The following is a 15,987-nucleotide window of genomic DNA, read 5'->3' on the forward strand; positions in this document are numbered from 1 at the left end:
ACACTGGAGTGGGATGCTGTGCCCTCCTCCAAGGGATCTTCCCAACCCAGGGATCAAACCCACATCTCCTGCAGCTCCCGCATTGTGGGCAGATTCTTTACCGCTGAGTCACTGGGGAAGTAAAGGCAATGGCAAAAGGAAAAGAGAAAATGATAAGATGGTGTCTGGCTGGCCTTCAGACCAATTTCCCAGTAGTTTGCTGAAAGCAGCCCAATAAGGCCTAGGGTAGCCCGAAGGCCATGAGCAGTCTTTACAGTTTACCTCCACATACGTTAGAAATACTATCTGGTGCATGTGCTATGTGGTGAAGGCACCACTTTAGATAATCCTCAAGGTATATAAATGAATTTGGGGAATTCCCGTGGTCCAGAGGTTAGGTCCAGAGGTTACTGCCGGGTTTGATCCCTGATCAGGGAACTAAGATCCCATAAGCTGTGCAGCATGGCCAAATAAACAATAAAAATTAATTTCACCCATTCATTCATTGAAATATTTGAGCACAGTTAAAACAGGCACTTCCCCAGGGTTTGGGATAAAGCAAAGAACAAGAGAGATTATTCTGGCACTCCTGGAGCTTACTTTTTGATAGAGAGGGGTACAGGGAATGAACCAGTATATACTGGAAGACTATTAACGTTATAGACCAAAACAGGTAGTGGGATATGGTAGGGGGGGCATACTAGATGGTGAAGATCTAATGAAAAATGTGACATTTAAGCAGATTTCATGATGGTGAGGGAATAAGTGAAGACTGATATCCAAGAGGAGAGAGTTTTAGCAGAAAGAAAACAAAATGGAAAGGCTCCATGGTAGAAGCACAGCTGAACCAGCAAGCAGGTCACCATATGGCCAGCAGCTACTTTAATACTCAATGGCATAAGACATTTGCCAATGCTTAGTTAGCATCTAAACGCTCAGTGTCTTCACCTAATTATTAAAAAAGAAAACAAAAGATAAAACATGGTATCAACTAGTCCAAAACAAAAAAGATAACATATGTAGTCTGTGTAACAGTATCTGATAAGAAGGAAACTAAAAAGTTAATTATTACTTAAAATAACAATGGTAAAAAAAATAAAGCTCTTCTACCTAAAGTGAGGGTGGTAAGCCTGAAAGCTTAAACACTTGCCCCCATCCTTTCTATAAGCCACAGAACTTCAGGACACAGTTTACATGGCACACAACCACAGAGAAGACCCAGAGCTCCAGCTGAGAATGGATACACGCAACAAGCCTACCTTGTCTGAAGTAGCGACGAATGACTGTGCTCCAAATTATGTTGCTCTGAAGTGCTAATGAAATTTGTTAAAGCTCAATGAAAATCACAACACATTTGAATAATAAGCATCCCTTTATTTGCTGACGCCATTACAAAAACCGATTACATTAGCAACAAAAAGTGTTTTCTTGAGTTGAAGTCAGAGGCAGTTACTCCCCAAAATGTTAAGTAAAACAGTGTACAACATCAGTATTAAAATGTTAAATTTTACATTGTCTTTACCACTTTTGATCTTCTGAACAATTTTATTGAGCAAAATAAGATAAAAGATTACATGTTTATTTTATCTTCAGAATGTAAAGGTCTAATTATTCAAACAGTTTTTATTATAAAACTAAACTCTGAAGGTGTCTACAGAGTTGGCTTTTTTCTCTCTTTAAATCAGTAGTCTAACAAGGATTAGAAAAGACAAAACTCTGTTCAGTGTTTCTGACAAAGTAGAAAGGGTGAAAACATAAATAAGGCTTTAATTTGGCAAAATATAATACAATGCCTTCTGTTATCCTTGAATGAACAGCTTCCCAATTACTTCACTCTGCAAAAGATCAGAAAGAAACAAATTCATTTTAAAACAAAGAAACAAAAGACAATCAGAAGACATCTGTCAAACACCAAAGGTACATATTCCATTTGATCTAGCATGGCCCTTTCAACTAAAATCAGATCAATACTAATGGTAATCAAAAATAAGAGAAAAATCTCAGGATTCAGAAGACGTTTTCAGATGGATTTTAAAATATGTGAGCCAAAACCTCAGACCAAACTGAGAATAATGTAGGGATTTTGAACCCTATTTAGAAAACAACATTGGGAATCCATTTGTATTACTGCTCTACTCAAGAGACTTTAAAGCTAATAAGACAAATCAACAGCACTGAAAAGAGACTGAAATTTACAACTCTCCACCCACAAATAAATAATTTAAGTTTCAGAGATTTTCTAAGGCCTTTTGAAGCTTTCCAAATCAGATAAAATGACCAAAGAAATTAAACCTCAAAAGCCATTAAAAAAAACTAAAAGGATTTAACCATATGCAACATGTGACTGGATCCTAGTTTGGAAAAAAGTTAACTAAAAAGATGTTTCAGGTATAAGTAGAGACACCTGAATATACGCTTAAAAAAGGGGTGATATTACAGAATTACTGTTTTGGTGATTTGGGATGTGACAGGGATACTATAGATTTATAAGAGAATATCTTTGTTCTTGAGATGCACACTTATGTGCTTAGGGATAAAAGATCATGTTATCTCAAAGTTACTTTCTAATGGTTTAACAGCAACAAAGTATGTATACACAAATAAAAAGATGAAGCAGTTGAAGGGTGACTGAGTGTTATATATTCTTTCAACTTTTCACTATGCGTGAAATTTTTCACAAAGTTGAGGTGAAAAGAAGCAATCAGAAAGTTAAAAGTAATCACTGGCTATCACATACTATAATTGAAGCAAGATTAACAGCCAATCAGAAAGTCTACATAGGCCATTGGTACGTTAAACTAAGAAGTGCTATGTAAACACATTATAGAAAATGAAGCTCCATATGACAATCAAGTGTAAAGTATAGAAATAGAAGCTAGTCTTTATCTGAAGCATTAACTCTAATACTTCAATACACCCAAAAAGAACTTTTTTCTTTCAGAAACAAAAGACAACCGTATCGTTAAAAAATCTACTTGTTAAAAGGAGTAAGGAGGGCACATATATACCAAACACATAAACAAAATTTCACCTCAGTTTTTCCTGGATACACTAAAAGTCTCTCCAATTCACTACTGACAAACTAAATATCAACTTCAGGAAAAAGCCAGGACTGAAGGAAGAAACTAGAAGAGGCTGGCAAGAGAGGGTTAGATAGAATGAGGAGAAAAGAAAGCAATGACAACAAGGGTCAGAACACACAGTGCTTGAAGTAAGGAGGAGAAAAGCACAGATTAAGAGCACAGGGCCTGGGCTCAGACAGACCACCTTACTTTAAATCCCGGCTCGACTAGTTCCAGCTGTGTGACTTTGGACATTTACAGAACCCCTGTGTCTCTCTTGTAAAATGGGAATTATAATATAATAAGGGATTATTATTAACAATCCCTACCTATCTACTGCACTGGGTTGTTGTGAATATTTATATGATTGACCACATGTTAGAAGCATGTTCCTTCTTAGAGGAACACTTACAAAGTGTTAGCTGTTAAAACCATCATCCTTCTTCCACATGATTCCACAAACAGGTTCCAGGTAAGGGACCTGGGTGGTGTGTCTCAGAGAGAGACACAAACTCTCCCTCAGAATTCCTATGTTAAGATTCTAACCCCCATGGTAATGGTATTTGAAATGGGGCCCTCAGGAGACTCCACTCATGAATGGGATTAATACACTTATAAAAAGAACCCCAGAGAGTGCCACTGCCCCTTTTGCCAGGTGAGGACAGAAAAGAAGATGGCCACCTTTAAACCAGGAAGTGGGTGGGTCTCATCTGACAGAATCTACTGGTGCCTTGATCTGAGACTCCCCCAGCCTCCAAAATTGTGAAGAAAAAAAAAAAAAAATCTCAACTGCTTAAGCTCGTATATAAGATTTTTGTTATAGCAGCCAAACAAAGACACTAGGGTAATAAAGTTTTCTGGTGTGGTCAGATATACACTTGGAACACTTAGAAACCAGGCAAATATGCAACATAAGAAAAAGTAGATATCTAAAAACAAAAAAACTTATCCTACAAAATACTAGTGTTACCAGTCCAAAGCTATAAAAAAAATTACTCTAATTAAAAGCACGGGGGAGGGACATCCCTGGTGGTCCACTGGTTAAGAATTTGCCTTCCAATTCAGGGGACACAGGTTCAATCCCTGGTCTGGGAACTAAGATCCCACAGGCTGCAGAGCAGCTAAGCCCAAGTTCACAACTAGACAGAAGCCAGAGTGCTGCAACTGAGACCCAACACAGCCATTAAATAAATAAATATATATTTTTTAAAAAGCATGGGGGAATGATAGCCTTCTTTTTGGAGAGGTGGTGGGGTGAGGAGAGAAGAATAGGAGATGAGTAGGCAGACTTCCAGGAGAAAAGAAGGTTAATGTTTTACAAATTAAGGATACAAGATAAATACACCTACCCCTACAATTCACAGCAATGCTAAGTTCTGTGTATTAGGATTTAGAAAACTAAATTTTACTATATATTATCTCTCTCATTTTTGCCTTTTAAAAATAGCTTTTCCCATACTGAGAATGTACAGCATTATCTTAAACAATTCATATGCACTTGAAATACATACTAAGAAGTAAGATTCCCAGTGGGAATGTAAATTGGTTCGGTCAATACAGAAAACAGTATGGAGGTTCTTCAAAAAACTAAAAAGAGTTAATATGTTATTGCTGTTGTTTAGTTGCTAAGTTATGTCCGACTCTGCAACCCAATGGACTATAGCCCACCAGGCTCCTCTGTCCATTTCAGAGGCAAGAACTTCATGGCAGATAGATGGGAAAACAGTGGCAACAGTGGCTGATTTTATTTTTTGGGCTCCAAAATCACTGCAGATGGTGATTGCAGCCATCAATTTAAAAGATGCTTACTCCTTGGAAGCAAAGTTATGACCAACCTAGACAGCATATTAAAAAACAGAGACATTACTTTGTCAACAAAGGTCTGCCTAGTCAAGGCTATGGTTTTTCCAGTGGTCCTGTATGGATGTGAGAGTTGGACTATAAAGAAGGCTGAGCGCCGAAGAATTGATGCTTTTGAACTGTGGTGTTGGAGAAGACTCTTGAGAGTCCCTTGGACTGCAAGGAGATCCAACCAGTCCATCCTAAAGGAGATCAGGCCTGGGTGTTCACTGAAAGGACTGATGTTGAAGCTGAAACTCCAAAACTCTGGCCACCTGATGCAAAGAGCCGACTCATTGGAAAAGACCCTGATGGTGGGAAAGATTTGAGGGCAGGAGGAGAAGGGGATGACAGAGGATGAGATGGTTGGATGGCATCACCAACTCGATGGACATGAGTTTGGACAGACTCTGGGAGTTGGTGATGGACAGAGAGGCCTGGCGTGCTACGGTGCATGGGGTTGCAAAGAGTCGGGACATGACTGAGCAACTGAACTGAACTGAATATAATGGAAAAGATATTAAAATACGTGTGTGTGTGTGCTGTATACCATAAACTAAATCAAGATTGTAAATTAACCATACTTCAATTTTTAAAAAAGTAATAAACTATACCTGAATAAAATAGGGGAGGAAAGAGAAGATTCTTGACATCAGACACTAGCCTATAAATTCTGATAATTTAAAAATTTGTATTTCCAATTTAATCATCCAGTAGTATTGATAGTTTTAAAAGAGTTAACAAGAGGGAGTATACACTGAGCAAAAATGATGGCTGAGGTTAAAAAACTAAGGGTAACACAAACATTTAAAAGGCACAAAGAAAAGTTGTGGGAACCAAGGGATCCCTACAGAGGGGTGATCATTGCCAGTGCTGGATAGAACCTATGCAAGGAGAGTTCTCAAATGCTGGTGGGCCTCTAAATTCATACAATCCATCTAACCTACAAGATATACTACTGATCACTCAACCACCCTTTCACTTGCCAGAAGTGGACTTATGTTCACCAGCTGACAAAAGAATGATGAGTTAGCACTTAGCTTCCTGCTAAACAACAGTTCAGTTTCAGTTGTGTTGCCAGGGTATATGTATTTCTTTTAACAAATTACACACTGTAATTTCATAAACCAGGAAGAAAAAAATCTGAAAAATAAAAGTGTTATTACTGATGATCAGTGTAAGGCTCAAATTTTATATGATTAAGACCAAAGTGGAAACAGGCAAGCCAAAATGGTTCAGACCACATGTCTGAGAAAAAAAAAAGAAAGTAACTAGAGAATACTTTTGAGATGCTAGTGAGATATTATTGACAAGGCCTAAAGGAAAAGGGTAACAGGACAGCTTATAATTTTGCAGGTTCTCAGAAATGAAATCCTTCTATGGACTGACCTCACCATATTTAGAATTCATAACTATCTGCAGTATCCTGTATGCAAAAGAAGATCCTGTATTAGCTCCAGCAATTAGGAAATCACTAATGAATGACAAGGAATGACAGGTCATTTCATCCAGTTCCTGGAACAGCAGAAAAAGAAGCCTTTCTCTGGAGAAGAGAGTAGCAAGTAAACAAGTAGATACTGTGAGGATAGTTTCTTCTTTTAAAAAATTTTAAGCAGTGAAATAAAAAAAAAACTAGGATGGTATCCTGAAGCATAAAGTTAAAATAATATATTTGAGCATGTTTTTAAGACTAAACAGAAGCAGTATGTGGAGAAGAAAACAGGACTGAAGATGTGGGAAGGAAAGCTGCCCTGGGACACAGGAAGCAAGGTTATTTTCTCAATAAGGAGAGGGTGGTAAAGCGGTAGAAGTTTAACTCTAGGCAACTGAGAAGTCAGCTTACCAAGGATAAAAGACTGAGATATAATTGTTATTGACAAGTTAGAAGAATGAGTTGAGTTTATGTGCAAAGTCTTCATAGAGGTAACTGACCTGAAATAGCAGTTTATAAAGAAGAGTATGTACTAAGGCAGACAACAGAACAATCAATCTACAAGTGAGACAGAATGCCCCTGGAATCAAGACGGAGGTCCCTCCCAACTTTTTCGGGGCACCCAACCTATTCTGGGGCTTCCCTGGTGGCTCAGTTGGTAAAGAATCTGCCTACAATGCAGGAGATCTGGGTTCGACCCCTGGGTTGGGAAGATTCCCTGGAGAAAGGAATGGCTACAAAATTGTATTCTGGCCTGCAAAACTCCATGGATTGTATAGTCCATGGATCACGAAGAGTCAGACATGACTGAGCAACTTTCACTAACCTATCCTGAGGCCTTTGCATAAGTTAAGAGTCCTGAGTTTGAGTACTGAAAGAGAGAATTCAGTGGTAAGTTGCCCCGTGGCGTTGCACAGGCCACTCCACTGATCTCCAGGACAGCATGATTATTACAGAACAAACAGCTTCAAAGGAAGAATATCTAAAGTATTCAGTGCATACCAGAACATTTTAATTACCCAAGGCATTGTGACTTAAGTCATTCTTAAAACAGGTAAAACCCAGGAACCAACATGAATTCATCAACATGCATTCTCAGGTAATATGGGCAATAAATTTCATAATAGTTTGGCTAATGATGGTTTATTTATCTTCAGCTAAGACTCTCACTTCAAGAATTAAAAAATGTATTTCTTTGATTACCCATGCTGCTGCTGCTACTGCTGCTAAGTCACTTCAGTCGTGTCCGACTCTGTGCGACCCCATAGACGGAAGCCCACCAGGCTCCCCCGTCCCCGGGATTCTCCAGGCAAGAATACTGGAGTGGGTTGCCATTTCCTTCTCCAATGCATGAAAGTGAAAAATGACAGTGAAGTCGCTCAGTTGTGTCCGACTCTTAGCGACCCCATGGACTGCAGCCTACCAGGCCCCTCTGTCCATGGGATTTTCCAGGCAAGAGTACTGGAGTGGGGTGCCATTGCCCATAAGCAACCTTAAATAAAACCCAGCTTCCAATGTAAATTGTGATGACAATTTTTCAGTTCAGCATCTTATGTGAAAGGTCAAAGAAGAAAAGTGTTTCTATATGAAAATACTAATTCAAAAGGTATATACACTGCTCTATTCATTGCAGCATTATTCACAATAGCCAAGATTTACAGACACAACCTGTGTCCACTAATGAATGAATGGATAGAGAAGGTAAACACACACATACACACAATGAATTACTACTCAGCCATAAAAAAAGAAGGAAATACTGCTATTTGCAACAACATGGTTAGAACTTGGAAGTATTATGCTAAATAAACTAAGTCAGAGAAAGACAAGTAACAATGATTTCACTAGTATGTGGAATCTAAAGAAAACAAAACAAACAGACAAAATAAGACAAAACAAAAACTCACAAAACAGAACAGCTTAATGGTTACCAGAGGGGAAGGGAGTTGGAAGTGGGCAAAAGTGAAAAAGGTCAACTGTACGGTGACAGATGGTAACTAGTCTTATGGTGGTTATGACCTTGTAATGTATACAAGTATAATGCTATAATCATGGAACTTATATATACTTTAAAAAAAAAAAAGTATGTATATTTTTTTTAAAAAAGGTATGTATTTTCTTCTCTAAAGTATAAGATCAAAGTATGCACAAAAGGGAAATAAAACTCCAAGAAAGCTAACACCGTCATTTGGAGGTTTTCAGAGAGATACAGAGGGAAAATTTCCACTACAGTAACAAGAGTTTCTATATTTATGGTAAATACACACTGTATATACATTCACACACACACATTATGTCAATTATCCATGGACAGACAGCAATTCTTTAGTTATTCTTACCTAATACCTGATAGTGTTCTTTCTCCTTTGTGAGCTGTTGGTTTACTGCCTGAAGCAACTGCTGTAACTGTGTTACAGTCTGATTTAGACTTACAGACATTGTCTCCTTCTCAGAAGACTCCTAAGAAAAAGATTAAAGAGATGAAAAACCCTAAGCATAAAGAAAAGGCATTGGCAACCAAAAACAGAAAATATTTTACCATTGTTTTACACACAGATATAAAAAATCTGAAAGATGGCATGAAAACTGACAATAAAAACCACATAGAGCAATAGTATTTGCTACCTAGTAGTGCAAGTTAGTCTGCACTTAAGAAAGTTTCATGTTATATAAATGTTGTCACTAGGCTACAAAGGGAAAAATAAACAATCTATGAATATCAGACATAAATCCTTTTCTACTTTCATAAAAAATGTACAAAGAGCCAAAGGAGAATACACTCACAACAGAAAAATAACAAACATATATTGAGCTCTTACAAAATTTGAGGCACTGTTGGGTTACCCACTATTCTAAGTGTTTTATATAGTAACTCACTTATTCCCTTCAACAATCCTACAAAATACGTATTATTATCATTACCTTTTATACATGGAGCAACTAAAGCCCAGAGAGGCTGAAGAGTTCCCACTAAGTCAGTCACACAGCTACTGAACAACAGAATCAGGATTCAAATGCGAGAAGCAGAGTCTACAGTCTTAAGTAGTATACCATACCTCCAACTCAAACCTAAACATTAATGTAATATCTCACAGAGCTAAACTGAAAACAAACATTAGTAAAAACACAGAATTTCAGATAAGACACCTCAAAGAAAAGATACCTTGAGTTAAGAATGCAACAAAATTGATGGAAGCACATTACAAAGGCATTTTTTCAGTCAGAGATGGATCTTGTACATTTTTCATTCTTCAAATAATTTATAAGGTAATTAGCCCAGAGATTTGGAGCTAAAGAAAATGCATACCATTTCTTGGGAAACATCACTATTCTCAATAACAGTAGTGTCTCCAGCAGCTTTTACTATTTTTGACTGGATAAGATCTAGTGACTGTTGAGCCTGTAAGGAAAGCAATATAGAGCCTATCAATACTACAATTGATAGATAACTATATATACATATATGAAAAAATGAGTGATTTCCTTACATATTTTGTATAAAACTAAAGCTCTTCTCACAATACAACATAAAAGTCAACCTGTTCAAGTTTTTTCTCCAAAATCAAATAGCTGTCTCCCCAACCAGATTATAAAAACACATGCTCACCATTTTTAAAAGTCCAAATAATGAAGAAAATGTATAAAGAAATTAAAAGCAGAAATGACCTCAGTGGTATTTAGGTTAGATCAAGATCACATTAGTGATATTAGTCTAGATCAGAGGCTGGCCAAATCTAGCCACACTGTCTTTGTACAGTTCACAAGCTAAGAATGGTTTTTACATTTTTAAAGAGTCATGTTAGACAAACAAACAGTATGTGAAAGAAACTATAGGTGGCCAGTAAATCCTAAAACTTTGAGTCTGTTGATTCCTGATGTGAATTCCTCATCAGGGCATATACGTCCTAATGGAAGATTAGTAGAAAATATTTTGTAAGTGGACTTTTAACATACACATTACTTCATGAAAAATTTTGTTATCTTTTTACATGTCAGTAAATATTTACATGCATTTCCAATCACGAGTTTCACAATACTTCTATTACATAGATATGGGGCAGTTCACTATCAACTATTGTTGTCATTTTATGCCAAACAACATGGCATATCCATATCTTTGAGCACCTGTTTAATATCTTTAAAGCACCTTCTGAGAAAATAAATTGTTCGGCTAAAATTGCATGTTTTATTAGTTTGTCCAGTGTCAAACACTAAAATCAAGTATCAAAGGAAATTAGATTGCTCAGTCTTGGCAATGTAGTATATATATTTAAGGTAGAGCTCCAAAACTTTTTAAGTTCACATTTTCTCTACTGGCCACAACATCAAAGAAATCTGAACCAACTCTGGAGTCTTAGACTTTCGCATAATTATAAGCTATAATCATATAGAACCAACAGAAATATTTCCTTCAATCTTTCAGAAAGTGACATATTTGTTTTGCTGACGATACCTCCTATAAACACAATCATAGCTCGAAAGAAGCTCTGATAAAAGCATATACAAATTACACTATTAAAAATCCCAACAGAAATACAAATAACTTGTCAAACTAATGCAAAGAATAAAAAACGTAATCCTAAATCACCCATCTGTGTGAGATTAAGAGAAACATACTTCTACAAAGAAATAAAGGCATAAATTTCTGAAAGAGCAGAGGTCTACACTTCTTTTAGATACATGAGGTGAGATGAGGTGAGGTGAAAGTCGCTCAGTCGTGTCAGACTCTTTGCGACCCCGACAGATGGCTAGGCTCCTCTGTCCATGGAATTCTCCAGGCCAGAATACTGGAGTGGGTAGGTAGCCTTTCCCTTCTCCAGGGGATCTTCCCAACCCAGGATTCAAACACAGGTCTCCCACATTGCAGGCGGATTCTTTACCATTTGAACCACCAAGGAAGCATGAAGATCCAAAGAAATATACTTTGTAAATGACTATATAAGCAAATCCCAATAAAAAATGTATAGATGTAACCAAATTTTTTAAGAGTAATATCAACTGAATTCAAAATGTAATCTGTACTTTACAAAGCAATTAATTATATAAATATGATGAAAAGAAGAAGCAAATTAAGAAAAATGGAAAAACAAGCCAAAAAGTCTAGTTCCAAATATCTAACTATGTAGCAAACAGCTTAAATTTAAGAACAAATTAATGGGATGATGCAGAAGAACAAATCCGGAGTTAGCAGTGTGTCAGCCTAAGACTCCGAGTACAGTGCGTTACAGTGACACGGCACCTCCAGGACAAGCAGCGTCTCACCTTGTGCAAGTCACCAGCTACCTTCTGTCTCTCACTTTGTTCAGTTCTAAGTTTTGCGTGTGTTTCATTTAACTGTTTCTTTAACTGTAAAAATAAAGGAACACCACAATTAACTTAATTCACATCCTTCTTTGATTATGCTGAGACCCCTAGGATTGAAGAATGAATGAGAAAGAATGGGATCGCTAACAGTTAATTATGCACAGTGGATGAGCCAAAATGCTGCACCAGATGTATAGAAAAGCTGTAAGCAGTGGAGATTCCAATCTGTAAACCTAACCTTAAGAAAAGCTACAGAAACAAACTAGAGTTTAAAAAACTGCAAATGTAAAAACAAAACCATAAAATTCCAGCAGAGTATTACTATTTTAAGTACTGTTGTTGTTCAGCCACTTAAGTCATGTCCAAGTCTGTGGGACCCCATGGACTGCAGCACACAGGCTCTCCTGTCCTTCACTATCTCCCAGAGCTTGCTCAAACTCATGTCCACTGAGTGAGTGATGCCATCCAACCATTTCACTCTCTGTCGGCCCCTCCTCCTTCTGCCCTCCATCTTTCCCAGCATCAGGGTCTTTTCCAATAAGTCGGCTCTTCACATCAAGTAGCCAAAGTATTGGAGTTTCATCTTCAACATCAGTCCTTCCAATGAACACCCAGGACTGATCTCATTTAGGATGGACTGGTTGGATCTCCTTGCAGTCCAAGGGACTCTCAAGAGTCTTCTCCAACACCACAATTCAAAGGCATCAATTTTTCGGTGCTCAGCCTTCTTTATGGTCCAATTCTCACATCTATATATGACTACTGGAAAAACCACAGCTTTGACTATCCGGACCTTTGTTGGAAAAGTGACGTCTTTGCTTTTTAATACACTGTCTAGGTTTGTCACAGCTATTTTAAGTATTACTATTCACTATTCATAAAGCATATTCATTCACATTTATTCCAAATTAAAAGGCAAGTAACAAAGCCTACTAATTTTAAATGTTTAAAGGTTTTCTTAACCTATATAGTTAAGAATTGTGTAATATTTTTAAAAACACTGAACAGAAAATGAAATCTTCAAAAATCCAGTAAAATGAAATCTTCAAAAATTTAAATGTTGTTCATCCTTTAAGATGTCACTAGAGAGATGAGTGCAAGACCACACTGACTTAACTATACCAACAACAAACATCTTAACATATACATCTCAACCAACTTGTTGAAACAGTTATAAAGCTGTATTAAACTCCAGTGTCAATACATATTGCCTCTTCTCTCGTTAACTATCCTGAATAATTATGAATGAAGAAAATGAACTCACTGACAAAAAATAACTCTTTTTTAACTAAACTCATCAAATTAATTGATTATGCCTCTTACCCATAAGCAAAGCATTCCACACAGTTCTGGAAACCCCAAAGGGGAAAATATAAGACACTGGCATTTCAAACATGTAGAAAGAATCAGTGCACGCACGACATGCCATTTGCAAATTTGATTTTGTAAACTCTATTCCAAATGCTTCAGTTTTTGCTCCTTTATTTAACTCTGATTTCATTCATCAGAGAGGTTATTCCTTTGGCCCAGGAACATACAATGTATAAGCAAAAACAAAATTACTTTAATATATCTTAAAATGTGAAACAGTTACCCTGAGCAAAAAACAAACAGAAAGATTAAAATGAAGACTGAAAACTCAAGGCAAAAAAAAATTTAAATACCGTTCAAAATGACCTTTTGACAGAAGGGTCAAAATATACAAAGAGAGCATCAGGCTAAATGGAGACTCAACATAATCCTTAGGTTTGAAGCTACTATCGGGGTCAGCCATCAAGCACCAAAGTTAAAAGTAAAATCTCCAACAACTGTAGTTAGAAACGGATTTTTTAAAACCACATTATAGGATAAGCAAATCCCTTAAAGCTATAGCATACCACAGTACCAATCTGTGTAATATATAGCAAATGTACCTAAAATTAATCTTACATTGCAGTGAGAATGATTTAATTCAGGTAAAATGAAGGTAAATTTTATTTTAAAACTGGAAAGGGGTGTGTGTATAGACAGGGGGTCAGGGTGGGGACTTGATGTGTACATTTCATAGACAGCCCTACTCTGAAAATTGATTCCCATGGATGACTGCTGTAACACTGCTTAACATGAATGAGTTAAGAAATTTTCTTTGGTATACAGCAATACTAAAAAGAAAATTCCAAACTTGGCAGCACCAACTTATAGTAAGGAGACAATCAGCTTATTGTGATTGTACTAGAGTTCATTCAGGTACTTTTAAAAAGTCTAGTAACATTCTTAATTTTTAAAAGTCACAGACATAATAACTATTGTTTGAAACATACAATAAGATAGTCATGTTTATCGCTTCTCGGCCTTTTGGCTAAGATCAAGTGCAATAAGAGAGTCATGTTTATGTAACAAATAAGCCTGTCAATCAGTGTAAATTTCCAGAAAATTTAAGAATGGGAATACCTGTACTCTATGTTTTTATACAACATTTAGCTAACTCTGAGACTGTAGTTTTAAAATTATTATGCTCTGAATTATATGATGATGGTAAAGAATTCCATAAGCTTTATGTTATATATAATGTATAGAAATGCCAGTTAAAATAAGAAGCTAGATTGGATTACTGCCCTTGAAAGAAGAGTATGTATTTTCCACCTTCAATAATCTCCTTCCATGTTAGAAAATAAGAGGCCCAGTTAACTATGGTAACTCCGAGAAACTTTACAACACAGCCAGTCTTTACCTTGTTTGTTTAATTTCTTTATTCACTGAAAATAATGCTGTTGAAGAAATTTGGTTTTATAAAACACAGAAAAATTTTTGAAAAAGAGTTGCAAGCCAAACATGCCATTGTTAGGAGCTAAGAAAAGAAGGATATCTTAGGAATCAAGAAAAGACAGACCATCTTGAATCATCAGAATATAAAGATTATCTTAAACTTTAAAAATGCCAAGCTAAGGGTGTTAGCAAGGAGAAAGGTTTGGATGGCTTCTCCACATGTCAACACAAGTGTTTTCAGAGCCTACTTGATACACAGTGGAGAACAAGCTTCTTACCAAATTTAGCTCTTCATTCTGCCTTACTGCTTCAGAATATGAATCATCAAGTTTTTTCTGCAATTCAGTCAACAGATCTTTCAGCTGCAATGAAGTTTAGAGTTTAAGATTGATCTCCTTATGATATCCCATGTTTGTATGCTACTTGGAAGTTCTGCCACAAACAACTTACACTGAAATATTTTATCATTCTGTTATAAATTTAACTTCACCTGAGAAGCAAGGTTGAAAAAATTCTATTATAAGTACCTCTCTGACTTCTGTAACATAGGTAGATCGTTCCATTTCTGCCTTCTCTAGTTCCATTTCCAAATGCTCTCGTTCTCTTCTCAGCTAGCAATGCAACAAAGAAGGAAAAGTTAAGAAACATATTTAAGATGCTTCCCTACAATGAGAAGTTACAACACTTACTGAATACAAAACTATTACCATCTCAATAAAGGTATAACAACCACATCATTAGATAAATGAAATCTTAAAACACAGTCTGTAAGAGAACCCTTAATGCTAAAAATGAGGCCATAGGTTACAAATCAAACAATGAGATAACATACATTTTCAATATCTTTATTTTCTCTTCTTAACCGATCTAGCTCTTGCTCTGAAGATGTGAATGACAACTGCATCTGAAATGTGAAATAATTATATGACCAAGTCAAACCACCAATGATACAAAGGCTTTTCTATCTTGTAGAATTTTAATCAATTAGATACTTCAGAGGGGTTTTTTTTGTTTGTTTGTTTTGGAGGAGAAAGAGTGGCTTTATTTCTTCGCCGAGCAAAGGGAGAAAACAGTAGGATACTCCCTCAAAAACTGTGTCCCCAGAGGTTTTTTTTTTTTTTTTTTAATGTATTTCATTTAAAGCCATAACTGAATTTTAAAAGACCTTAAAAATGAGAGTGTCACATATAACCTGATTTAAACGGTGGTCAAAACCTACCTCACTTGCATGACATTATATGAGGTCCAGCTAAAGTGCTTAATTTTTTAAAAACTGATAATCAGCTTCATCAATCCCCAAATGCATTATTACAGAATACCATCAACAACCCTAGATTCTGCACAAGGTGGCCCAGGAAAACAAGTGAGCAAGAGACGGCACTCTTAACCACACCCAAGTACTACTCTCCATTTTATATGAGCATTCAAGATACCAGATTTGGGCATCTTTGAAGATTCTGAAACCACTTCCCTGATGGATATGGAGGGAAAACTATAGAAGAAAAACTAAGACTACATTAACAACATTCAGGTCCCATGAACAGAAGGACCTATTTTTTCCTGAATACTATATCTGAGTCACAAATCAGTATTTTATAACATTGTGAATACCAAATTATTTGCCTT

General features: G+C 36.5%; 1 protein-coding gene across 10 annotated transcripts in view; it reads right to left on the bottom strand.

The window, feature by feature from the left end:
• Nucleotides 1-1,332: 1,332 nt before the first annotated feature.
• Nucleotides 1,333-15,987, bottom strand: part of KTN1 (kinectin 1) — a 109,496-nt gene continuing 94,841 nt past the window's right edge. For 4 of the 10 annotated variants that reach the window (XM_061156983.1, XM_061156989.1, XM_061156984.1 and 1 more), the window contains 7 exons: nucleotides 15,194-15,265; nucleotides 14,889-14,972; nucleotides 14,640-14,723; nucleotides 11,575-11,658; nucleotides 9,620-9,712; nucleotides 8,652-8,772; nucleotides 1,333-1,814 (listed from right to left, as the gene is read on the bottom strand). In XM_061156983.1, the coding sequence (XP_061012966.1) occupies nucleotides 1,810-1,814; nucleotides 8,652-8,772; nucleotides 9,620-9,712; nucleotides 11,575-11,658; nucleotides 14,640-14,723; nucleotides 14,889-14,972; nucleotides 15,194-15,265 (543 nt within the window). In that variant the 3' untranslated portion in view covers nucleotides 1,333-1,809. The remainder of the gene's footprint in view (nucleotides 1,815-8,651; nucleotides 8,773-9,619; nucleotides 9,713-11,574; nucleotides 11,659-14,639; nucleotides 14,724-14,888; nucleotides 14,973-15,193; nucleotides 15,266-15,987) is intronic. The other 6 variants (XM_061156992.1, XM_061156988.1, XM_061156991.1 and 3 more) reach the window with 3 other exon arrangements.

This window comes from Dama dama, chromosome 12, assembly GCF_033118175.1.
Source record: "Dama dama isolate Ldn47 chromosome 12, ASM3311817v1, whole genome shotgun sequence".
NCBI classification, from domain to species: Eukaryota; Metazoa; Chordata; class Mammalia; order Artiodactyla; family Cervidae; genus Dama; species Dama dama.